We start from the raw sequence: 27,388 nt of genomic DNA on the forward strand, positions 1-27,388 counted from the left end.
CAGAGAACTGGAAGGAAAGGTGGCCAAAGAGGTGTTGGCTTTAGGGATGATCAGTGAGATACACTTGCTGGAGCGCGTGCTATGGGTGGGTGTTGCCATCGTGACCAGTGAACTGAGATAAGGCGGAACTTTACCTAGCATGGACTTGTAGATGACCTGGAGCCAGTGGGTCTGGCGGCGAATATGTAGCGAGGGCCAGCCGACTAGAGCATACAGGTCGCAGTGGTGGGTGGTTTAAGGTGCTTTAGTAACAAAACGGATGGCACTGTGATAAAATGCATCCAGTTTGCTGAGTAGAGTATTGGAAGCTATTTTGTAGATGACATCGCCCGAAGTCGAGGATCGGTAGGATAGTCAGTTTTACTAGGGTAAGTTTGGCAGCGTTAGTGAAGAAGGCTTTGTTGCGGAATAGAAAACAGACTCTAGATTTGATTTTAGATTGGAGATGTTTGATATGAGTCTAGAAGGAGAGTTTACTGTCTAGCCAGACACCTAGGTACTTATAGATGTCCACATATTCTAGGTCGGAACCATCCACGGTGGTGATGCTAGTCGGGCGTGCGGGTGCAGGCAGCGAATGGTTGAAAAGCATGCATTTGGTTTTACTAGCGTTTAAGAGCAGTTGGAGGCCACGGAAGGAGTGTTGTATGGCATTGAAGCTCGTTTGGAGGTTAGATAGCACAGTGTCCAAGGAAGGGCCAGAAGTATACAGAATGGTGTCGTCTGCGTAGAGGTGGATCAGGGAATCGCCCGAAGCAAGAGCAACATCATTGATATATACAGAGAAAAGAGTCAGCCCGAGAATAGAACACTGTGGCACCCCCATAGAGACCGCCAGAGGACCGGACAACATGCCATCCGATTTGTCACACTGAACTCTGTCTGCAAAGTAGTTGGTGAACCAGGCAAGGCAGTCATTAGAAAAACCGAGGCTACTGAGTCTGCCGATAAGAATATGTTGATTGACAGAGTCGAAAGCCTTGGCCAGGTCGATGAAGACGGCTGCACAGTACTGTCTTTTATCGATGGCTGTTATGATATCGTTTAGTAAAGGTTCCTGACAGTTGGGTTAGTAAAGGTTCTATTCAGCTGAGTTAGTAAAGGTTCTTGACAGCTGGGTTAGTAAAGATTCTATTCAGCTGGTTTTGTAAAGTTTTCCTGACAGCTGGGTTAGTAAAGGTTCTATTCAGCTGGGTAAGTAAAGTTTCTTGACAGCTGGGTTAGTAAAGGTTCTATTCAGCTGGGTTAGTAAAGGTTCCTGACAGCTGGGTTTGTAAAGGTTCCTGACAGCTGGGTTAGTAAAGTTTCCTGACAGCTGGGTTAGTAAAGGTGCCTGACACCTGGGTTAGTAAAGGTTCCTGACAGCTGGGTTAGTAAAGGTTCCTGACAGCTGGGTTAGTAAAGGTTCTATTCAGCTGGGTTAGTAAAGGTTCTATTCAGCTGGGTTAGTAAAGGTTCTATTCGGCTGGGTTAGTAAAGGTTCTATTCAGCTGGGTTAGTAAAGGTTCTTGACAGCTGGGTTAGTAAAGGTTCTGTACGGCTCGGTTAGTAAATGTTCTATACTGCTGGATTAGTAAAGGTTCTATACGGCTGGGTTAGTAAAGGTTCTATACGGCTGGGTTAGTAAAGGTTCTATACAGCTGGGTTAGTAAAGGTTCTATACAGCTGGATTAGTAAAGGTTCTGTACGGCTGGGTTAGTAAAGGTTCTGTACGGCTGGGTTAGTAAAGGTTCTATACGACTGGGTTAGTAAAGGTTCTGTACGGCTGGGTTAGTAAAGGTTCTATACGACTGGGTTAGTAAAGGTTCTGTACGGCTGGGTTAGTAAAGGTTCTATACGACTGGGTTAGTAAAGGTTCTGTACGGCTGGGTTAGTAAAGGTTCTGTACGGCTGGGTTAGTAAAAGTTCTATACCGCTGGGTTAATTGAGTTTATAAACATTAAAGTTAGGTTGTATATGTTCTTTTCACGTCTCATCTGCTCTTCCTCTGTACCTCTTGTCTTCTGTCGTCCAGGTGTTATCAAGGCTGATCAAGACCAGGGGTAAGTCTCAGACCAAGCATCTCAACGTCCAGATGGTGGCTGCAGACAAGCTGGCCCAGTGCCCAACGGTGAGAGTAACCTAATCATAACAACCATAACCCTACCATAATAACCCTAACCCAAACCTTACCCTCCCCTAACTGGTCCAGTGCCCAACTGTAAGAGTAACCTAATCCTAACAACCATAACCCTACCATAATAACCCTAACCCTAGCCCAGTGCCCAACGGTGAGAGTAACCTAATCATAACAACCATAACCGTACCATAATAACCCTAACCCTAACCCTAACCCTAACCCTAACTGGCCCAGTGCCCAATGGTGAGAGTAACCTAATCACAACAACCATAACTCTACCATAATAACCCTAACTGGCCCAGTGCCCAATGGTGAGAGTAACCTAATCATAACAACCATAACCCAAAGCTTACCCTCCCCTAACTGTCCCAGTGTCCCATGTTGAGAGTAACCTTAACCTTAACCCTAACCATAATAACCATAACCCTAACCTAACCGTAATAACAATAACCCTATCCCATACCTAACCCAACCCGACTGGCCCAATGCCCCACAGTGAGAGTCACCTTAACCCTAACCAGCCCAGTGTCCTTTTTGTGAATTTTCTATATGACCATGACAGTCTGATAACCACCCTGAGTGTATGTTGATTTTACCTGGATAACAGATGATATCTGCTATTTTGCTTTTTGATCCTGTATGTATCATGGCAAACTTAGCTAAGAACTCTGGCCAACCCTCAGCTAAGAACTCTGGCCAACTCTCAGCTAAGAACTTTTTTAACTTCTCATTCCATTTTTTTATGTGCACCAGTCGTCAAAATGTAATCAAATCAAATGTATAATATTATAAATCCCTTTTTACATCAGCAGATGTTACAAAGTGCTTATACAGAAACCCAGCCTAAAACCCCAAACAGCAAGCAATGCAGTCTGGTTTTTAACACACTTTTTCAAAGGTTGATTGAAATAGACCTGGTACAGGCTTCTTGCAAGTGGTTTGAGAATGATCTGTCAGATAGGATACATTGTGTGATTTCGAAAGGTGTCAAGTGTAATGTCCTGGATATTACACAATGTGTACCAAAAGGGTCAGTATTGGGACCAATTCCTTTTTACTCTTTATGTATACTGAACAAAAATATAAATGCAACATGCAACCATTTCTAAGATTTTACTGAGTTACAGTTCATATAAGGAAATCTGTAAATTGCAATACATTCATTAGGCCCTAATCTATGGATTTCACATGACTGGGAATGCAAATAGGCATTTGTTGGTCACAGATACTGTACCTCAAAAAAAAGGTAGGTTCGTGGATCAGAAAACCAGTCCGTTTCTGGTGTGACCACTATTTGCCTCATGCAGCACAACACATCTTGTTTTCATAGAGTTTATCAGGCTGTATGCAGGCCATGGAAGAACTGGGACATTTTCAGCTTCTAGGAATTGTGTCCAGATCCTTGCGACATGGCGCTGTGCATTATCATGCTGAAGAGGTGATGGCGGCTGATGATGAATGGCATAACAATGGGCCTCAGGATCTCATCACGGCATCTTTGTACGTTCAAATTGGCATCGATAAAAATGCAATTGTGTTCATTGTCCATAGCTTATACCTGCCTATACCATAACCCACCGCCACCATGGGACACTCTGTTCACAACGTTGACATCAGCAAACCGCTCGCCCACACAATGCCATACACAGCGTTGCTTTATTCCAGGACAATGTGGACCACCCAGACAGGGGCAAAGTGGCTACTCTTAGCAAAAAGGTAGCAAACCTATGCAACCTACTGGGGAATCCTACACAAGCTACTGGGGAATCCTACACAACCTACTGGGGAATCCTACACAAGCTACTGGGAAACCTACACAACCTACTGGGGAATCCTAGACAACCTACTGGGGAATCCTACACAAGCTACTGGGGAATCCTACACAAGCTACTGGGGAATCCTAGACAACCTACTGGGGAATCCTACACAACCTACTGGGGAATCCTACACAAGCTACTGGGGAATCCTACACAACCTACTGTGGAATCCTACACAAGCTACTGGGGAATCCTACACAAGCTACTGAGGAATCCTACACAACCTACTGTGGAATCCTATACAAGCTACTGGGGAATCCTACACAATCTACTGTGGAATCCTACACAATCTACTGGGGAATCCTACACAAGCAACTGGGGAATCCTACACAAGCGATTGGGGAATCCTACACAAGCTACTGGGGAATCCTACTCAAGCTACTGGATAATCCTACACAAGCTACTGGGGAATCCTACACAATCTACTGGGGAATCCTACACAAGCTACTGGGGAATCCTACACAACCTACTTTGGAATCCTACACAAGCTACTGTGGAATCCTACACAAGCTACTGTGGAATCCTACACAAGCTACTGGGGAATCTTACACAACCTACTTTGGAATCATACACAATCTACTGGGGAATCCTACACAAGCTACTGGGGAATCCTACACAACCTACTTTGGAATCCTACACAAGCTACTGTGGAATCCTACACAAGCTACTGTGGAATCCTACACAAGCTACTGGGGAATCCTACACAAGCTACTGGGGAATCCTACACAAGCTACTGGGGAATCCATGCCCACCTACTTTTTCTTTCTCTTCCAAACCAATAGCCGTGCACCTCTCTGGCCTGGTAGAAGTGTCACCGCCATGTCGGCTTTCCACAGCCGACTGGCCGGTACTCTGCAGGGATCCTTGCCAGAAGGGGTCTCCCCCTTCCCTGGAGAAGGGAGTTGGTGGGATGCTGGTGCAATCCTGGTCCTGTGTGGCTCAGTTGGTAGAGCATGGAGCTTGCAATATCAGAGTTGTGGGTTTGATTCCCACAGGGGACCAGTATGATAAAAAAAAGTATGAAAATGTATTCACTTGCTATTGTAAGTTTCTCTGGATAAGAGTGTCTGCTAAGTAAAACAAATACAAATAAAATGTAAATGCTCCTGGATGACTTGGTGGAAGTTCCTGTTCTTGATCCTATAAACCAGCCATGGAGCTATGTCACTTGCCATGGAAATCAAAAACAGTGTCCTCTGGCAAAAGGGGCCTCCATGGCGATGTTAAGCCTGGACTGGACAGAGACTGGAAACAGAGACTGCTGATTTTGCAGGTTTTCCTACTTACAAAGCATGTAGAGGTCTGTAATTTTATCATAGGTACACTTCAACTGTGAGAGACGGAATCTAAAACAAAAATCCAGAAAATCACATTGTATGATGTTTAAGTAATTAATTTGCATTTTATTGCATGACATAAGTATTTGATCACCTACCAACCAGTAAGAACTCCGGCCCTCACAGACCTGTTAGTTTTTCTTTAAGAATCCCTCCTGTTCTCCACTCATTACCTGTATTAACTGCACCTGTTTGAACTCGTTACCTGTGTAAAATACACCTGTCCACACACTCAATCAAACAGACTCCAACCTCTCCACAATGGCCAAGACAAGAGGGTTGTGTAAGACCATCAGGGATAGAATTGTAGACCTGCACAAGGCTGGGATGGGCTACAGGACAATAGGCAAGCAGCTTGGTGAGAAGGCAACAACTGTTGGCGCAATTATTCGAAAATGGAAGAAGTTCAAGATGACGGTCAATCATCCTCGGTCTGGGGCTCCATGCAAGATCTCACCTCGTGGGGCATCAATGATCATGAGGAAGGTGAGGGATCAGCCCAGAACTACACGGCGGGACCTGGTCAATGACTTGAAGAGAGCTGGGACCACAGTCTCAAAGAAAACCATGAGTAACACACTACGCCGTCATGGATTAAAATCCTGCAGCGCACACAAGGTGCCACTGCTCAAGCCAGCGCATGTCCAGGCCCATCTGAAGTTTGCCAATGACCATCTGGATGATCCAGAGGGGGAATGGGAGAAAGTCATGTGGTCTGATGAGACAAAAATAGAGCTTTTTGGTCTAAACTCCACTCGCCGTGTTTGGAGGAAGAAGAAGGATGAGGGCAACCCCAAGAACACCATCCCAACCGTGAAGCATGGAGGTGGAAACATCATTCTTTGGGGATGCTTTTCTGCAAAGGGGACAAGACGACTGCACCGTATTCGGGGAGGCTGGATGGGGCCATGTATCGTGAGATCTTGGCCAGCAACCTCCTTCCCTCAGTAAGAGCATTGAAGATGGGTCGTGGCTGGGTCTTCCAGCATGACAACGACCTGTAACACACAGCCAGGGCAACTAAGGAGTGACTCCGTAAGAAGCATCTCAAGGTCCTGGAGTGGCCTAGCAGGTCTCCAGACCTGAACCCAATAGAAAATCTTTGGAGGGAGCTGAAAGTCCGTATTGCCCAGCGACAGCCCCGAAACCTGAAGGACCTGGAGAAGGTCTGTATGGAGGAGTGGGCCAAAATCCCTGCTGCAGTGTGTAAAAACCTGGTCAAGAACTACAGGAAATGTATGATCTCTGTAATTGCAAAACAAAGGTTTCTGTACCAAATATTAAGTTCTGCTTTTCTGAGGTATCAAATACTTATGTCATGCAATAAAATGCTAATTAATTACTTAAAAATCATACAATGTGATTTTCTGGATTTTTGTTTTAGATTCCATCTCTCATAGTTGAAGTGTACCTATGATAAAAATTGCAGACCTCTACATGCTTTGTAAGTAGGAAAATCGGCAAAATCGGCAGTGTATCAAATACTTGTTCTCCCCACTGTTATTTTCCTGATACCACACTCCCAGAGCCCTCACCTCTAGGCTATCTCATCGTTGTTGGTATTCAAGCTTAATACTGTTGTGTCATCTGCGAACTTGATGATTGAGTTGGATGGGTGCTTGGCCATGCAGTCATGGGTGAATAGGGAGTGCTGGAAGGGGTTGAGCACGCACCCTTGGCACATGCTCTGAGGATGCGGCTAGGGATGTTGTCTGGGCCGGCATCTTTGCAAGGGTTAACACACTTGAAAGTCTTGCTCATGTCGGCCACGGAGAGGTATTATCTAGGTGAGTTTCTGAGGTCGTCAGAATATGAATGTCATCTGTTACTAGCATGTTATTGATTTGATTAACCTTGTTTCTTAGGCTACATAAGTTCATGTGGGCTATTGTTAGCACTTTTCTAGGATGCTTGCTTGTATTTAATTTCTTAGCAGAAGAAGACATGCTCATGTTTATTGTGTTCGAGCTGACATCCTACCAGGGCACACCGCCTCAGTGTTATGAGTATAACTGGTTCACAGGCCCATGATTACTGCATACAGTAGCTGCAGGATAAACAGAGGCATTCAGGGCAGTTAGAGGGACATACATTAAGTTACTTACATTGTGTCTGCCAACACCCCTGTGATAATGTACATTATCTGCAGCATTATGACAACTCGGCGACACAATTGTAGGGATTAACTGAGTCCAGGAGCCAAGATGATTTGGATGGACTCCATCATTCCTGTCAAGCATCTTCTGTTTCCAGAAGGTGTCAAAGTTATCTATAAAAGTGATTGCAACAGAGTTACAGTTACAGGTGTGTAATGCCAGTAGCCTTTGAAACCTGCCGCCCAACAACGGTAACCTGAAAGAGTTGGCTGCTTTTTGGAATCTTTCAGTTCTAGAATCAGTTATACTGTATCAGTCTGTATCACCATGTATCAGTCTGTATCCCCCTACATCAATCTGTACCAGTTCATATCAGCCTGTATCAATCTGTATCAGTGTGTATCATCCTGTATAAGTCTGTATCACCCTCTATCAGTCTGTATCACCCTGTATCGGTCTATCAGTCTGTATAAGTTTGTATCAGTCTGCATCACCCTTTATCCCCCTGTATCAGTCTCTATCACCATGTATCAGTCTGCATAAGTCTATGTCAGTCGATCAGTCTCTATCAGTCTGTATAAGTATGTATTAGTCTGCATCACCCTGTATCAGTTTGTATCACCCTGTATCCATCTGTATCAGTCTTTATCACCCTGTATCCACCTGTATCCGTCTGTATCAGTCTGTATCACCCTGTATAATACTAGCAGTCAGTATCAGTCTGTATCACCATGTATCATACTAGCAGTTAGTATCAGTCTGTATCACCTTGTACCAGTCTGTATCCATCTGTATCAGTATCAGTCTGTATCACCCTGTACCAGTCTGTATCACCCTGTATCATACTAGCAGTCTGTATCAGTCTGTATCAGTCTGTATCACCCTGTACCCGTCTGTATCACCCTGTATCATAATAGCAGTCTGTATCAGTCTGTATCGTCTGTATCATACTAGCAGTCAGTATCAGTCTGTATCACCCTGTATAATTCTCAATCACCCTGTATCAGTCTGTACCACCCTTCTCCCCCGATCTGTCTGTATCCCCCTGTATCGGTCTGTATAACCCTGGTCGATGCCTCTCCATGCTGAATCTGACCTTGTTATCTGAGATTACGTTCTTTCTTTCCATCCTGTCTAAATCATGCTCCTAAACAGAGATGTGCTTGATTTGATTATCAGATAGTGTTATTTGAAGTAACTGGTATCCAAGGGGACTGGTAAAGCAGCAGTGACATGGATTCAGTCTGAATGACACTAACAACCTGTCTGCCCTGCAGGAGATGTATGACGTAATCTTGGATGAGAACCAGCTGAGTGATGCCTGTGAGCACATAGCAGACTACCTAGAGGCCTACTGGAGGGCCACCCACCCCCCAGAAACAGAACCTGTTAACCCCTTAGTGGAGAAGCTGGCAGAGAACACTCTGGCTATCAGTCCTGCTCCAAAGGTAACAAGAAATCTAACCATAACTACAACCTCAACCCAAAATCTAACCACAACCCAACTTCACAGTTAGAACATCACCATAGTTATAATGTCACCATAGTAAGAAGAACATAGTTTTATGTCATCATAGTTATTATGTTACAATAGTTATAATGTCACCGTAGTTATAATGTCAACATAGTTATAATGTCACCATAGTAAGAAGAACATAGTTATAATGTCACCACAGTTACAATGTCACCATAGTTATAATGTCTCCATATTTATAATGTCACAATAGTTATAATGTCACCATAGTAAGAAGAACATAGATATAATTTCACCATGGTTATAATGTCACCATAGTTATAATGTCACCATAGTAAGAAGAACATAGATATAATTTCACCATAGTAAGAAGAACATAGTTATAATGTCACCATATTTATAATGTCACCATAGTTATAATGTCACCATAGTAAGAAGAGCATAGTTATGTCACCATAGTTATAATGTCAACATAGTAAGAAGAACATAGTTATAATGTCACCATAGTTATAATGTCAACATAGTTATAATGTCACCATAGTAAGAAGAACATAGTGATAATGTCACCATAGTCATAATGTCACCATAGTTATAATGTCACCATAGTTATAATGTCACCATAGTAAGAATAACATAGTTATAATGTCATCATAGTTATAATTTCAACATAGTTATGTCACCATAGTTATAATGTCAACATAGTTATAACGTCACAATAGTAAGAAGAACATAGTTATAATGTCACCATAGTTATTATGTCACCATAGTTATAATCTCACTATAGTTATAATGTCACTATAGTTATAATGTTACCATAGTAAGAAGAACATAGTTTTATGTCAACATAGTTATAATGTCACCATAGTTATAATGTCACCATCGTTGTAATGTCACCATAGTTATAGTGTCACCATAGTAAAAATGTCAACATAGTTATAATGTCATCTTAGTTCTAATGTCAACATAGTTATGTCACTATAGTTATCATGCCAACGCAGTTATAATGTCACCATATTTATTATGTCATCATAGTTATTACTGTATGTCACCATAGTTATAATGTCACCGTAGTTATAATGTCATCATAGTTATAATGTCACCATAGTTATAATGTCACCATAGTTATGTCACCATAGTTATAATTTCATCATAGTTATAATGGCACCGTAGTTATAATGTCACAATAGTTATGTCACCATTGTTACAATGTCACCATAGTTATAACGTCAAAATAGTTATGATGTCACCATAGTAAAAATGTCTACGTAGTTATACTGTTACCATAGTTATAATGTGACCAAAGTTATGATGTCACCATAGTTATAATGTCAACATAGTTATTATGTCACCATAGTTATAATCTCACTATAGTTATAATGTCACCATAGTTATTATGTCACCATAGTAAGAGGAACATAGTTATAATGTCACTATAGTTATAATGTTACCATCGTCATAATGTCACCATCGTTATAATGTCACCATAGTAAAAATGTCAACATAGTTATAATGTCACCATAGTTATAATTTCAACATAGTTATAATGTCACCATAGTTATAATGTCAACATATTTATAACGTTGCCATAGTTATAATCTCACTATAGTTATAATGTCACTATAGTTATAATGTCACCATAGTTATTATGTCACCATAGTTATAATGTCACTATAGTTATAATGTCACCATAGTTAAAATGTCACTATAGTTATAATGTTACCATAGTAAGAAGAACATAGTTTTATGTCCACATAGTTATAATGTCACCATAGTAAAAAATGTCAACACAGTTATAATGTCATCATAGTTCTAATGTCAACATAGTTATGTCACCATAGTTATGATGTCACCATAGTTATAATGTCACCATAGTTATGTCACCATAGTTGTAATGTCATCATAGTTATAATGTCACCATAGTTATAATGTCACCATAGTTATAATGTCACCGTAGTTATAATGTCACAATAGTTATGTCACCATAGTTACAATGTCACCATAGTTGTAATATCAAAATAGTTATAATGTCACCATAGTAAAAATGTCTACATAGTTATACTGTCATCATAGCTATGTCAACATAGTTATGTCACCATAGTTATAATGTCAACATAGTTCTAATTTTACCATAGTTATAATGTGACCAAAGTTATTATGTCACCACAGTTACAATGTCATCATAGTTATAATGTCACCATAATTATGATTTCACCATAGTTATAATGTCAACATAGTTATTATGTCACCATAGTTACAATGTCACCATAGTTATGATGTCACCATAGTTATGATGTCACCATAGTTATAATGTCAACATAGTTATAATGTCACCATAGTAAAAATGTAAACATAGTTATGTCATCATAGTTATAATGTCAACATACTTATAATATCACCATAGTTATAATGTCACCAGATTTATTATGTCATCATAGTTATAATGTCAACTTAGTTATTATGTCACCATAGTTATTATGTCACCATAGTAAGACGAACATAGTTATAATGTCACTATAGTTATAATGTCACCATAGTTATAATGTTACCATAAGTATGATGTCACCATTGTAAGAAGAACATAGTTTTATGTCACTATAGTTATAATGTTACCATAGTTATAATGTCACCATAGTTATAACATCACCATAGTAAGAGGAACATAGTTATAATGTCACCATATTTATTATGTCCCCATAGTTATAATGTCCCCATAGTTATAATGTCACCATAGTTATAATGTCACCATAGTTATAATGTTACCGTAGTTATAATGTCAACATAGTTATAATATCCACATAGTTATAATGTTACCATAGTTATAATGTTACCATCGTTATAATGTCACCATAGTTATAATGTCACTATAGTAATAAGAACATAGTTATTATGTCACCATAGTTATAATGTCACCATAGTTATAATGTTACCATAGTAAGAAGAACATAGTTATTATGTCACCATAGTTATAATGTCATCATAGTTATAATGTCACCATAGTAAGAAGAACATAGTTATAATGTCACCATATTTATTATGTCCCCATAGTTATAATGTCACCGTAGTTATAATGTCCCCATAGTTATAATGTCATCATAGTTATAATGTCACCATAGTAAGAAGAACATAGTTATAATGTCACCATATTTATTATGTCCCCATAGTTATAACGTCACCATAGTAAGAAGAACATAGTCATAATGTCACCATAGGTATATTGTCACCATAGTTATTATGTCACCATAGTAATAATGTCACCATAATAATAATGTCACCATAGTTATAATGTCAACATAGTTATAATGTCACTCTAGTTAGTACGTCACTGTAGTTAGAACCTCACTGTAGTTAGATCCTCACTGCAGTTAGATCCTCACTGTAGTTAGAACCTCACTGTAGTTAGAACCTCACTGTAGTTAGAACCTCACTGTAGTTAGAATGTCAACAGTGTTGGAACAGAATAGGAATGTCACCATAGTTAGAACGTCACATTGTTGGATCATAATAAGAACGTTACCATAGTTATATCACCATAGTTAGAATGTTATAGTAGTTAGAATATCACCTTAGCTGTACTAAAACTCCTGTTTTCACTTTCATCATGTGTCATTTGTCATTTCTTCTCCCTCTTTACTAATATCCTGTGGGAAATACCAGAAGTGAGATATCTTTTTCTGGTGAGTCACCACGTAGACACCATCTACCATCTACACCATAGACACATATAAACACCCCACCCCACACCATTTACACATCATACACTGTATATACACCATATATACAGTGCATTTAGAATGTATTCAGACCCCTTAACTTTTTCCAAATTTTTTACGTTACAGCCCTATTCTGAAATGTATTAAATCATTTTTTTCCCTCATCAATCTACACACAATACCCCATAATGACAAAGCAAAAACAAATGTATTCAAAATAAAGTTACATTTACACAAGTTTTCAGACCCTTTACTCAGCACCTTTGGCAGCGATTACAGCCTTGAGTCTTCTTGGGTATGATGCTGCAAGCTTGGCACACCTGTATTTGGGGAGTTTCTCCCATTCTTCTCTGCGGATCTTCTCAAGCTCTGTCAGGTTGGATGAGGAGCATTGCGGCACAGCTTTTTTTTGGTGTCTCCAGAGATTTTAGATCAGGTTCGAGTCCGGTCTCTGGCTGGGCCAGAGCTCCTGCGTTGTCTTGGCTGTGTGCTTAGGGTTGTTTTCCTGTTGGAAGGTGAACCTTCACCCTAGTCTGAGGTCCTGAGCACTTTGGAGCAGGCTTTCATCACATCTGTACATCTGTACTTTGCTCCCTTCATCTTTCCTTCCATCCTGACTAGTCTCCCAGTCGATGCCGCTGAAAAACATCCACACAGCGTGATGCTGGCACTACCCTGCTAGACCATAGGGGTGGTGCTTGGTTTCAATAGGCCAGAGAATCTTGTTTCTTAGGGTCCGAGAGTCCTTTAGGTGCCTTTTGGCAAACTCCAAGTGGGTGGTCATGTGCCTTTTACTGAGGAGGTGCTTCCATCTGGCCACTCTACCATAAAGGCCTGATTGGTGGAGTGCTGCAGAGATGGTTGTCCTTCTGGAAGGTTCTCCCATCTCCACAAAGGAACTCTGGAGCTCTGTCAAAGTAACCACCGGGTTCTTGGTCACCTCCCTGACCAAGTCCCTTCTCCCCAGATTGCTCAGTTTGGCCGGGCAGTCAGGTCTTGGAAGAGTCTTGGTGGTTCCAAACTTCTTCCATTTAGGGAATGGATGCAACTGAGTTCTTGGGGATCTTCAATGCTGCAGAACATTTTTTGGTACCCTTCCCCGGGTCTGTACCTTGACACAATCCTGCCTCAGAGCTCTATAGATGAGCTCATGGCTTGGTTTTTGCTCTGACATGCACTGTCAACTGTGGGACCTTATATAGACAGGTGTGTCTTCCCAAATAATTATCCAATCAATTGAATGTATCACAGATGGACTCCAATCAAGTTGTAGAAACATCAAGTATGATCAAAGGAAACAGGATGCACCCGAGCTCAATTTTGAGTCTCATAGCAAAGGGTCTGAATACTTATGTAAATAAGGTATGTTTTTTATTGGTGATAATTTTGTTCAAATGTTTAAAAACCTATTTTCACTTTGTCATGATGGGGTATTGTGTGGAGATTGAGAGGGGGGGGGGGGTGTAATTAATTTTAGAATAAGGCTGTAAGGTAACACAATGTGGAAAAAGGGAAGGGGTCTGAATACACACACCATCTATACACTTTTTTTTTTACAGGTAGTCAATGTTGAGACCAAAGTATCTTTTCCAGATGAGCCCTGTGTAGCACCACAACACAAACACATTGATATACACAATAAAATACACAAAAAGCAAAAAGCAATCATAAAAATACATTCAATAATAAAGTCCCATAGCAACCATATGAAATGCCCTAGAGACACCAATACCTCTAATTTTAAAGTTAATTGTAAATGATTCCACACTTAAGGGTGCAAGGAAACCAAACGCTGATCTACCTAAATCTACACATCAAAGGAGTTTACAGAGTTAACCAACCCTGTGAATGGGTTTGATAACTTGTCAGTTTAAATCTTACGAGTGATGTTAGGTAAGGCGGAAGTTTGTGGAGCAGGATTTTGTAGACATAAAGAGCGTGATGATGTGATCTACTTCAAAGAGGTCCAGTCAGCCTTTTGGTAAAGAATAGAGTGATGAGTAATACAACTGTCTGCTGTGATAAAACGAAGGGAGCTATGAAACAGCATCCAAGAGTTTTACAGTAGAAGCAGCTGCACTGATAAATAGTATCACCATAATCAACAACAGGTTGTCACGTTCTGACCGTCGTTCGTGTGTGTTTTCCTTGTTTTAGTGTTGGTCAGGACGTGAGCTGGGTGGGCATTCTATGTTGATTGTCTAGTTTGTCTATTTCTATGTCTGGCCTGATATGGTTCTCAATCAGAGGCAGGTGTTAGTCATTGTCTCTGATTGGGAACCATATTTAGGTAGCCTGGATTTCACTGTGTGTTTGTGGGTGATTGTTCCTGTCTCTGTGTTTTCACCAGATAGGGCTGTTTCGGTTTTCGTTACGTTCATTACGTTCTTTGTTTTGTAGTGTTTGTATCGATTCGTGTTTTACGTTTGTTTATTAAACATGGATCGCAATCTACACGCCGCATTTTGGTCCGACTCTCTTTTCCATACAGAAAACCGTGACAGAATCACTCACCACAACAGGACCAAGCGGCGTGGTAACAGGCAACAACAGCAGCAGGAGCAGCGTGACAAGAATTTCTGGACTTGGGAGGAAATTCTCAACGGGAGAGGACCCTGGGCTAAACCAGGGGAGTGTAGCCGCCCCAAGGAGCAACAAAGAGAGGAATGGACATGGGAGGATGAATTGTTCAGACAAGGACCCTGGGATCAGCCTGGAGAATATCGCTGCCCCATAGAAGAACTGGAGGCGGCGAGAGCTGAGAGGCGCTGGTATGAGGAGGCAGCACGGCGACGCGGATGGAAGCCCGAGAGTCAGCCCCAAAAATTTCTTGGGGGGGGGGGGGGGGGGCTAACAGGGAGTATGGCTACGCCAGGTAGGAGACCTGGGCAAACTCCCTGTGCTTAACGGGGGGCTAGAGAGACCGGGCAGGCACCATGTTATGCTGTGGTGCGCACGGTGTCTCCAGTGCGGGTATATAGCCCGGTGCGGTACATTCCAGCTCTGCGTATCGGCCGGGCTAGAGTGAGCGTCGAGCCAAGTGCCATGAAGCCGGCTCTACGCATCTGGTCCCCAGTGCGTCTACTTGGGCCGGCTTACATGGCACCAGCCTTGCGCACGGTGTCTCCAGTTCGCCTGCATAGCCCAGTGCGGGCTATTCCACCTCGCCGCACTGGCAGGGCGACCGGGACCATTCAATCGGGTAAGGTTGGGCAGGCTCGGTGCTCAAGAGCTCCAGTGCGCCTACACGGTCCGGTCTACCCAGTACCACCTCCACACCCCAGCTCTCCGGTAGCAGCTCCCCGCACCAGGATTCCTGTGCGTGTCCTTGGCCCAGTACCACCAGTGCCAGCACCATGCATCAGGCCTACAGTGCGCCTCGCCTGTCCAGCGCTGCCAGAGCCTTCCTCCTCTTCAGCGCTGCCGGAGTCTCCCGCCTGTTTAGCGCTGCCAGAGCCTTCCGCCTCTACAGCGCTGCCGGAGTCTCCCGCCTGTTCAGAACTGCCAGTCTGCAAGGAGCTGCCAGTCTGCATAGAGCTGCCAGTCTGCATAGAGCTGCCAGTTTGCAAGGAGCTGCCAGTCTGCACAGAGCTGCCAGTCTGCAAGGAGCCGCCAGTGCTGCCAGTCTGCATGGAGCCGCCAGGGCCGCCAGTCAGCATGGAGCAGCCAGGGCCGCCAGTCAGCATGGAGCAGCCAGGGCCGCCAGTCAGCATGGAGCAGCCAGGGCCGCCAGTCAGCATGGAGCAGCCAGAGCAGCCAGTCAGCATGGAGCAGCCAGAGCAGCCAGTCAGCATGGAGCAGCCAGAGCAGCCAGTCAGCATGGAGCAGCCAGAGCAGCCAGTCAGCATGGAGCAGCCAGAGCTGCCAGTCAGCATGGAGCAGCCAGTCAGCATGGAGCAGCCAGAGCAGCCAGTCAGCATAGAGCAGCCAGAACTGCCAGTCAGCCAGACTCTTCCACATCTGCCAGTCAGCCAGACTCTTCCACATCTGCCAGTCAGCCAGACTCTTCCACATCTGCCAGTCAGCCAGACTCTTCCAGATCTGCCAGTCAACCAGACTCTTCCAGATCTGCCAGTCAACCAGACTCTTCCAGATCTGCCAGTCAACCAAACTCTTCCAGATCTGCCAGTCAACCAGACTCTTCCAGATCCGCTAGTCAGACAGGATCTGCCAGAACCGCCAGCCAGCCAGGATCTGCTGGATCCAACTACCTGCCTGGGCTTCCTCTCAGTGCTGAGCTTCCTCTCAGTGCTGAGCTTCCTCTCAGTGCTGAGCTCCCTCTCAGTGCTGAACTACCCCTCAGTCCCGAGCTACCTCTGTCCCGAGCTGCCCCTCTGTCCCGAGCTGCCCCTCTGTCCCGAGCTGTCATTAAGGAGGGTAACCTATCTAGGGACGCTAAGGAGGTGGACTAAGACTATTATGGAGTGGGGTCCACGTCCAGCGCCAGAGCCGCCACCGCGGAGAGATGCCCACCCACACCCTCACCTATAGGTTTAGGTCGTCCGGAGTCCGCACCTTGGAGGGGGGGGGGGGGTACTGTCACGTTCTGACCATCGTTCGTGTGTGTTTTCCTTGTTTTAGTGTTGGTCAGGACGTGAGCTGGGTGGGCATTCTATGTTGATTGTCTCGTTTGTCTATTTCTATGTCTGGCCTGATATGGTTCTCAATCAGAGGCAGGTGTTAGTTATTGTCTCTGATTGGGAACCATATTTAGGTAGCCTGGGTTTCACTGTGTGTTTGTGGGTGATTGTTCCTGTCTCTGTGTTTTCACCAGATAGGGCTGTTTCGGTTACGTTCATTACGTTCTTTGTTTTGTAGTGTTTGTATCGATTCGTGTTCTACGTTTGTTTATTAAACATGGATCGCAATCTACACGCCGCATTTTGGTCCGACTCTCTTTCCCATACAGAAAACCGTGACACATGTAGAACGGTTGACTGCACAATCTGCTTCCTGCTGACTAGAGAGAGACCGGTTTCTTAATGATGTCGGAGGAGATGGCTGCCGTTTTACGGGCTCCTAACCAATTGTGCTCTATTGTGCTTTTTTTCAAGTTGTTTGTAACTTATTTTGAACATAATATTTTTGCCACTGTCTTATGACCAAAAATAGTTTCTGGATATCAGAACAGCGATGACTCACCTTGAACTGGATATAGATGTTTTATTTTTTTACGAGTTGGACATGAAGGATTTACCATACCAGACCAGGCCCAAATCCCCGTCATTTGCATGAAGAAGAGATGCTGATACAAGGAACGAAGGTTTGGGTGCCTTGTGAGAATTCGTTAGTGAGTGGGTAACCCGCTTTTACCATCCATCCTGTTGGCCAATGTGCAATCATTGGAGAATAAACTGGATGAGCTCCGTCCAAGACTATCCTACCAACGGGACAAAACCTCTTGAGACTGGGGGGCAGTATTTTCATTTTTGGAAAAATAACGTTCCCAAAGTAAACGGGCTATTTCTCAGGACAAGATAATGGAACATGCATATAATGACAGCTTAGGATAGAAAACACTAACGTGTCCAAAACTGTAAAAATATTGTCTGTGAGTATAACAGAACTGATATTGCAGGCGAAAGCCTGAGAAAAATCCAATCAGGAAGTGAGTCTTATTTTGAAACCTCTGCGTTCCTATGCCTCCCTATTGAGCATTGAAAGGGATATCAACCAGATTCCTTTTTCTATGGCTTCCCTAATGTGTCTACAGTCACAGTTTCAGGCTTTTATTTTGAAAAATGAGCGTGAACGACAACATTGCGTCAGTGGTCAGATGGTGGCTCTCAGAGTGATTTGTGCGTAATAGACAAAGGCGGCCATTGTTTCTCTCGCTCCTACTAAGAAGCCAATTGTCCCGGTTGATATATTATCGAATAGATATTTGAAAAACACCTTGAGGATTGATTATAAAAAATGTTTGCCATGTTTCTGTCGATATTATGGATCTCATTTGGAATATTTTTCGGCGTTGTCGTGACCGCAATTTCCGAAGGATTTCAAAACGTGAAGAACAAACGGAGGTATTTCGGCTATAAAAAATAACATTTATGGAACAAAAGGAACATTTGCTGTCTAACTGGGAGTCTCGTGAGTGAAAACATCCAAAGCTCATCAAAGGTAAATGATTTAATTTGATTGCTTTTCTGATTTTCGTGATCCAAGTTACCTGCTGCTAGCTGGACATAATGCTATGCTAGGCTACACAAATGCTTGTCTTGCTTTGGCTGTAAAGCACCATTTCAAATTCTGAGATGACAGGGTGATTAACAAAAGGCTAAGCTGTGTTTCACTATATTTCACTTGTGATTTCATGAATATGAATATTTTCTAGTAAGATTGTTTGTCCGTTGCGTTATGCTAATTAGTGTAGTTGATGACAATTCTCCCGGATTCGGGAGGGCTAGTTCTAAGATTTAACATACCTTAAGGGAACATTTTGGCATTTTGTGTATGGTTAGTGAGAAAGTCCATATTGCAAATGTACGGTCCCTTACAACTGTAATATCTTATGTTACACAAAGTTGTGGCTGAATGACAACATTAATAATATTTTTTAGTGCTCCAGCAAGACAGAACAGCTGCCCCGGTAAGACAAGTGGTGGTGGTCTTTGTCTATTTGTCAAAAACAGCTGGTGCGCAAAATCTAATATTAAGGGTAGAGTATCTCATGATAAGCTGTAGACCACAATATTTACCAAGAGAGTTTTCATCTACATTTTTCACAGCTGTCTATTTACCACCACAAACCAATGCTATATAAGGCCATAAGCAAACAAGAAAATGCTAATTCAGAGGTGGTGCTCCTAGTGGCCGGGGACTTTAATGCAGGGAAACTTAAATCTGATTTACCTAATTTCATGTCACATGTGCAACCAGAGGGAAAGAAATCTAGACCACCTATACTCCGCACTCAGAGACTTATACATAACTTACCCTCACCCTCCATTTGGCAAATCTGACCATAATTCTATCCTCCTGATTCCAATTTACAAGCAAAAACTAAAGCAGGAAGTACCAGTCACTCGCTCAATACGGAAGCGGTCAGATGACGCAGATGCTAAACTACAAGACTGTTTTGCTAGCATAGACTGGAATATGTTCCGGGATTCATCACCGCCTTCATCAATAAGTCCATCAACAACGTTGTCCCAACAGTGACAGTATGTACATACCCCAACCAGAAGCAATGGATAACAAGCAACATCCTCACTGAGCTAAAAGGGTACAGCTTCCACTTTCAAGGAGCAGGACTCTAAGCATGAAATCCCGCTATTGTCGCACCCTGATCTGTTTCACCTGTCTTTGTGCTTGTCTCCACCTCCCTCCATGTGTCGTCCATCTTACCCATTATCCCCTGTATATTATACCCGTGTTCTCCGTTTGTCTGTTGCCAGTTCATTTTGTTTCGTGAAACCTACCAGCGTTTGTTACCCTGCCCCTCTCTGTTTTTGCACCTGTTTTCTAGTACTTCTCGGTTTTGACCGTTCTGCCTGCCTTCACCCTGAGCCTAACTGCCATTCTATACCATGCCCCACCGCATTAGATTATTGACCCCTGCTTGCCCTGACCCTGAGATAGCAGAGAGAATGATTTACTGCAGCTTTTATTTCTTTCCTCACATTCCCAGTGGGTCAGAAGTTTACATACAGTCAGTTAGTATTTGGTAGCATTGCCTTTAAATTGTTTAACCTGGGTTAGCCTTCCACAAGCTTACCACAATAAGTTGGGTGAATTTTGGCCCATTCCTCCTGACAGAGCTGGTGTAACTGAGTCAGGTTTGTAGGCCTCCTTGCTTGCAGACGCTTTTTCAGTTCTGCCCACAAATGTTCTATGGGATTGAGGTCAGGGATATGTGATGGCCACTCCAATTCCTTGACGTTGTTGTCCTTAAGCCATTTTGACACAACTTTGCTTGGGGTCATTGTCCATTTGGAAGACCCATTTGCGACCAATCTTTAACTTCCTGACTGATGTCTGAGATGTTGCTTCAATGTATCCACGTAATTTTCCGTTCTCATGATGCCATCTATTTTGTGAAGTGCATCAGTCCCACCTGCAGCAAAACAACCGCACAACATGATGCTGCCACTCCTGTGCTTAATGGTAACTTTGGAAGTATGCCTGGGGTCATTGTCCATTTGGAAGACCCATTTGCGACCAAGCGGTTGGGATGGTGTTCTTTGGCTTGCAAGCCTCCCCCCGTTTCCTCCAAACATAACGATGATCATTATGGCCAAGCAGTTCTATTTTTGTTTCATCAGACCAGAGGATATTTCTCCAAAAAGTACGATATTTTTCCCCATGTGCAGTTTCAAACTGTAGTCTGGCTTTTTTATGGTGGTTTTTCAGCAGTGGCTTCTTCCTCGCTGAGCGGCCATTCAGGTTATGTTGATATAGGACTTGTTTTACTGTGGATATAAATACTTTTGTACATGTTTCCTCCAATATCTTCACAAGGTCCCTTGTTGTTGTTCTGGGACTGATTTTTCACTTTTCGCACCAAAGTACGTTAACCTCTAGCGACGAGCAATCCCGTATCCGGGAGCGTAATCATAGGCTCAAGCGCATTACCATAACGCAACGTTTCCTATTCATGAAAATTGCAAATTAAATGAAATAAATATATTGAAACACAAGCTTAGCCTTTTGTTAACAAAACTGTCATCTCAGATTTTCTAAATATGCGTTACAGCCAACGCTAGACAAGCATTTGTGTAAGTTTAGCATGTCATAATGCTATGCTAGGCTGTGCTGGCAGCAGGCAACATTTTTACAAAAATAAGAAAAGAAACCAAATTAAATCATTTACCTTTGAAGAACTTCAGATGCTTTCACTCAGGAGACTCCCAGTTAGATAGCAAATGTTCCTTTTTTCCAAAAAATAATATTTTTGTAGGCGAGAAATCTTGGCTGAGAAATCGACCGAAAATACTTCAACTATAAAGCCAAACTTTAAAAAATATTTGCTCCATAATATCGACAGAAACACGGCAAAAGTTGTTTACGATCCATCCTCAAAGTGTTTTTAACATATGTATTCAATAATATATCCGTGGAGGCAATTGGTTTCTCATAAGAAACTATTGGAAAAATGGCTACCTCAGTATTTTACGCAACATTTTCACCGGGAGACACCATGCGTCCACTCGCCCTATATGGTCTCTTACAGCCATTCTCCAATGGAAATGCCTAAAAAGACATCACAATGCTGCAGACACCTTGGGGAAAACGTGGAAAACATAAGCTGACTCCTAGCTCCCTCACAGCCATATAAGGAGTCATTGGCATGAGGCTGTTTAAAAAAATGTGGCACTTCCTGATTGGATTTTTATCTGGGTTTCGCCTGTAACATCAGTTCTGTGGCACTCACAGACAATATCTTTGCAGTTTTGGAAACGTCAGAGTGTTTTCTTTCCAAAGCTGTCAATTATATGCATAGTCGAGCATCTTTTCGTGACAAAGTATCTTGTTTAAAACGGGAATGTTTTTCATCAAAAATTAAAATAGCGCCCCCTATATCCAAGAAGTTAATCTCTAGGATACAGAAGGTGTCTCCTTCCTGAGCAGTATGACGGCTGCGTGGTCCCATGGTGTTCATACTCGCATACTATTGTTTGTACAGATCAATGTGGTACCGTCAGGTGTTTGGAAATTGCTCCCAAGGATGAACCAGACTTGCGGAGGTCTGCAATTTTTTTTCTGAGATCTTGGATGATTTATTTTCATTTACCCATGATGTCAAGCAAAGAGGCACTGAGTTTGAAGGTAGGCCTTGAAATACATCCACAGGTACACCTCCAATTGAATCAAATTATGTCAATTAGCCTATCAGAAGCTTCTAAAGTCATGACATAATTTTCTGGAAATGTCCAAGCTGTTTAAAGGCACCGTCAACTTAGTGTATGTACATTTCTTACCCACTGGAATTGTGATACAGTGAATTATGAGTGAAATAATCTGTCTGTAAACAATTGTTGGAAAAATTACTTGTGCTATGCACAAAGTAGATGTCCAAGCCGACTTCCCAAAATTATAGTTTGTTCACAATGAATTTGTGGAGTGGTTGAAAAACAAGTTTTAATGTCTCCAACCTTAGTGTTCTATTTCCGTAACTCAACTATAGTGTTCTATTACTGTAACTATAGTGTTCTATTACTGTAACTATAGTGTTCTATTACTGTAACTTAACTATAGTGTTCTATTACTGTAACTATAGTGTTCTATTACTGTAACTATAGTGTTCTATTACTGTAACTATAGTGTTCTATTACTGTAACTTAACTATAGTGTTCTATTACTGTAACTATAGTGTTCTATTACTGTAACTATAGTGTTCTATTACTGTAACTATAATGTTGTATTACTGTAACTATAGTGTTCTATTACTGTAACTATAGTGTTCTATTACTGTAACTATAGTGTTCTATTACTGTAACTATAATGTTCTATTACTGTAACTATAGTGTTCTATTACTGTAACTATAGTGTTGTATTACTGTAACTATAGTGTTCCATTACTGTAACTATAGTGTTCTATTACTGTAACTATAGTGTTGTATTACTGTAACTATAGTGTTCTATTACTGTAACTATAGTGTTGTATTACTGTAACTATAGTGTTGTATTACTGTAACTCAACTATAGTGTTAGATTACTGTAACTCAACTATAGTGTTGTATTACTGTAACTATAGTGTTGTATTACTGTAACTATAGTGTTGTATTACTGTAACTATAGTGTTCTATTACTGTAACTATAGTGTTGTATTACTGTAACTATAGTGTTGTATTACTGTAACTCAACTATAGTGTTAGATTACTGTAACTCAACTATAGTGTTGTATTACTGTAACTATAGTGTTGTATTACTGTAACTATAGTGTTGTATTACTGTAACAATAGTGTCCTATTACTGTAACTATAGTGTTTTATTACTGCAACTATAGTGTTGTATTACTGTAACTATAGTGTCCTATTACTGTAACTATAGTGTTGTATTACTGTAACTATAGTGTGCTATTACTGTAACTCAACTATAGTGTTCTATTACTGTAACTATAGTGTTCTATTACTGTAACTATAGTGTTATTACTGTAACTATAGTGTTCTTTTACTGTAACTCAACTATAGTGTTAGATTACTGTAACTCAACTATAGTGTTCTATTACTGTAACTATAGTGGTATATTACTTTAACTATAGTGTTGTATTACTGTAACAATAGTGTCCTATTACTGTAACTATAGTGTTTTATTACTGCAACTATAGTGTTGTATTACTGTAACTATAGTGTCCTATTACTGTAACTATAGTGTTGTATTACTGTAACTATAGTGTGCTATTACTGTAACTCAACTATAGTGTTCTATTACTGTAACTATATTGTTCAATTACTGTAACTATAGTGTTATTACTGTAACTATAGTGTTATATTACTGTATCTATAGTGTTCTATTAATGCAACTATAATGTTCTATTATTGTAACTATAGTGTTCTATTACTGTAACTGTAGTGTTCTATTACTGTAACTATAGTGTTATATGACTGTATCTATAGTGTTCTATTAATGCAACTATAATGTTCTATTATTGTAACTATAGTGTTCTATTACTGTAACTGTAGTGTTCTATTACTGTAACTATAGTGTTTTATTACTGCAACTATAGTGTTGTATTACTGTAACTATAGTGTCCTATTACTGTAACTATAGTGTTATATTACTGTAAATATAGTGTTATATTACTGTAACTCAACTATAGTGTTCTATTACTGTAACTACAGTGTTCTATTACTGTAACTATAGTGTTCTATTACTGTAACTACAGGGTTCTATTACTGTAACTATAGTGTTCTATTACTGTAACTACAGGGTTCTATTACTGTAACTATAGTGTTCCATTACTGTAACTATAGTGTTCTATTACTGTAACTATAGTGTTATATTACTGTAAATATAGTGTTATATTACTGTAACTCAACCATAGTGTTCTATTACTGTAACTATAGTGTTCTATTACTGTAACTATAGTGTTCTATAACTGTAACTATAGTGTCCTATTACTGTAACTATAGTGTTCTATTACTGTAACTATAGTGTTCTATTACTGTAACTGTAGTGTTCTATTACTGTAACTATAGTGTTCCATTACTGTAACTATAGTGTTCTATTACTGTAACTATAGTGTTATATTACTGTAAATATAGTGTTATATTACTGTAACTCAACCATAGTGTTATATTACTGTAACTATAGTGTTATATTACTGTAACTATAGTGTTCTATTACTGTAACTATAGTGTTATATTACTGTAAATATAGTGTTATATTACTGTAACTCAACCATAGTGTTCTATTACTGTAACTATAGTATTCCATTACTGTAACTATAGTGTTCTATTACTGTAACTATTGTGTTCTATTACTGTAACTATAGTGTCCTATTACTGTAACTATAGTGTTCTATTACTTTACATATGGTGTTCTATTACTTTACCTACATTGTTATATTACTGTTACTATAGTGTTCTATTACTGTAACTATAGTGTTATTTTACTGTAACTATAGTGTTCTATTACTGTAACTATAGTGTCCTATTACTGTAACTATAGTGTTCTATTACTGTAAGTAACTATAGTGTCCTATTACTGTAACTATAATGTTCTATTACTGTAACTCATCTATAGTGTCCTATTACTGTAACTGTAGTGTTCTATTACTGTAACTGTAGTGTTCTATTACTGTAACTATAGTGTTCTATTACTGTAACTATAGTGTCCTATTAATTTAACTATAATGTTCTATTACTGTAACTCATCTATAGTGTTCTATTACTGTAACTATAGTGTTCTATTACTGTAACTATAGTGTTCTATTACTGTATCAATAGTGTTCTATTACTGTAACTTAACTATAGTGTTCTATTACTGTAACTCAACCATAGTGTTATATTACTGTAACTATAGTGTTCTATTACTGTAACTATAGTGTTCTATTACTGTATCAATAGTGTTCTATTACTGTAACTTAACTATAGTGTTCTATTACTGTAACTCAACTATAGTGTTATATTACTGTAACTATAGTGTTCTATTACTGTAACTATAGTGTTCTATTACTGTAACTATAGTGTTCTATTACTGTAACTATAGTGTTCTATTACTGTAACTATAGTGTTCCATTACTGTAACTATAGTGTCCTATAACTGTAACTATAGTGTCCTATTACTTTAACTATAGTGTCCTATTACTGTAACTATAGTGTTGTATTACTGTAACTATAGTGTTCTATTACTGTAACTATAGTGTTGTATTACTGTAACTATAGTGTTGTATTACTGTAACTATAGTGTTCTATTACTGTAACTATAGTGTCCTATTAATTTAACTATAATGTTCTATTACTGTAACTCATCTATAGAGTCCTATTACTGTAACTATAGTGTTCTATTATTGTAACTATTGTGTTCTATTACTGTAACTATTGTGTTCTATTACTGTAACTATTGTGTTCTATTACTGTAACTATAGTGTTCTATTACTGTAACTATAGTGTTCTATTACTTTATCTATAGTGTTCTATTACTGTAACTCAACCATGCATATGGCTAATTATCTTAATGGAGTTAGGTAAACATTTTAATAGGCTAAGTGTTTAGTCTTCTTACAAGTTGCATGTGATGCATTTATAATATAAACATATCAAAAATTACTGCCCATTTTAACATGATTTTCATTTGACCGTGTATGATGATGACAATTATGATTGTTATTATTATTATGTTTTTTTATTCCAGGTTGGAGAGGGAATTAATAAGCCATCTGCGATGAAGAGGAAGGGTGCCCATGACCACCAGGCTGACGAGCACACCCAGCCCGCAGAGAGGAGAAAGAAACACCTCTCAGACCATCACACACCCACGACCACCCTACAAACCACCCTCCTAACCACCCTAACCACCACAACTGCAGGACAGAGCACCACACCCAGCCTCAGTAGAAAGAGAATATCTCCAGCCTGGACAAAGATCACTGCCAGTTGAAGAGGAGCGGGAAGAGGAGCACTACAGCCCCAAGACAGTCTCACAGAGACCATAACCACCATCACCATCACCATCACCATACCCCCCCCCCCCCTAGCTTATGACTATGCTGCTCCTGTTGCTATGCACTAACAGCAAGACCGAAATCTCTCAGTACACAATATCACCCTGGTATTACCAAAAACCTAATCATCTGCCTGACGCTACACCAGGGGTGGGCAAACATTTTGGCTCGAGGGCCACATCACAATTTAGAAATTCAATGGGAGGGCAGCACAGATTTTTTTTTTACCGATTCGTTCATCAAAATCAATTTGTGGGCCAGAAAAAATGCAGTTATTTGAAAATAAATAGGTCCATTATAATTTCTACATAGTTTCAATCTAGTTTTTGACATTCAAGTGTAGTCTGGATTGTTTTTATAAATGTTTATTTTTAGCTCCCTTTTTCGTGATTACGATCTTGTCTCATCGCTGCAACCCCCCAATGTGCTCAGGAGAGGCGAAGGTCGAGTCATGCGTCCTCCAAAACACGTTTCTTAACACCCACTTGCTTAACCCGGAAGCCAGCTGCACCAATGTGTCGGAGGAAACACTGTTCAACTGATGACAGAAGTCAGCCTGCAGGTGACCGGCCCACCACAGAGAGTCGCTTGAGCGCAATGAGCCCCAGGCTGAAGTGACACAGCAACACTGTGATGCAGTGCCTTAGATCTCTGCACCACTCGGGAGGTCCTGGAGTGGTTTTCTAATCCAAAATAATAATTTGACCCTAACCCTCGCTGGCTGCATT

The 27,388-nt window shown here is 40.7% G+C and overlaps 1 protein-coding gene across 1 annotated transcript in view; it reads left to right on the plus strand.

Annotated features, from left to right (window-relative positions):
• Positions 1 to 26,596, plus strand: part of LOC110508268 (voltage-dependent L-type calcium channel subunit beta-2-like) — a 74,818-nt gene extending 48,222 nt beyond the window's left edge. Inside the window, exons 11-13 of the mRNA XM_036966352.1 lie at positions 2,015 to 2,110; positions 8,647 to 8,817; positions 26,351 to 26,596. Of these exons, the coding sequence (XP_036822247.1) occupies positions 2,015 to 2,110; positions 8,647 to 8,817; positions 26,351 to 26,596 (513 nt within the window). The remainder of the gene's footprint in view (positions 1 to 2,014; positions 2,111 to 8,646; positions 8,818 to 26,350) is intronic.
• Positions 26,597 to 27,388: the final 792 nt, after the last annotated feature.

Source organism: Oncorhynchus mykiss, chromosome 28 (assembly GCF_013265735.2).
Source record: "Oncorhynchus mykiss isolate Arlee chromosome 28, USDA_OmykA_1.1, whole genome shotgun sequence".
In the NCBI taxonomy this organism is placed as follows: domain Eukaryota; kingdom Metazoa; phylum Chordata; class Actinopteri; order Salmoniformes; family Salmonidae; genus Oncorhynchus; species Oncorhynchus mykiss.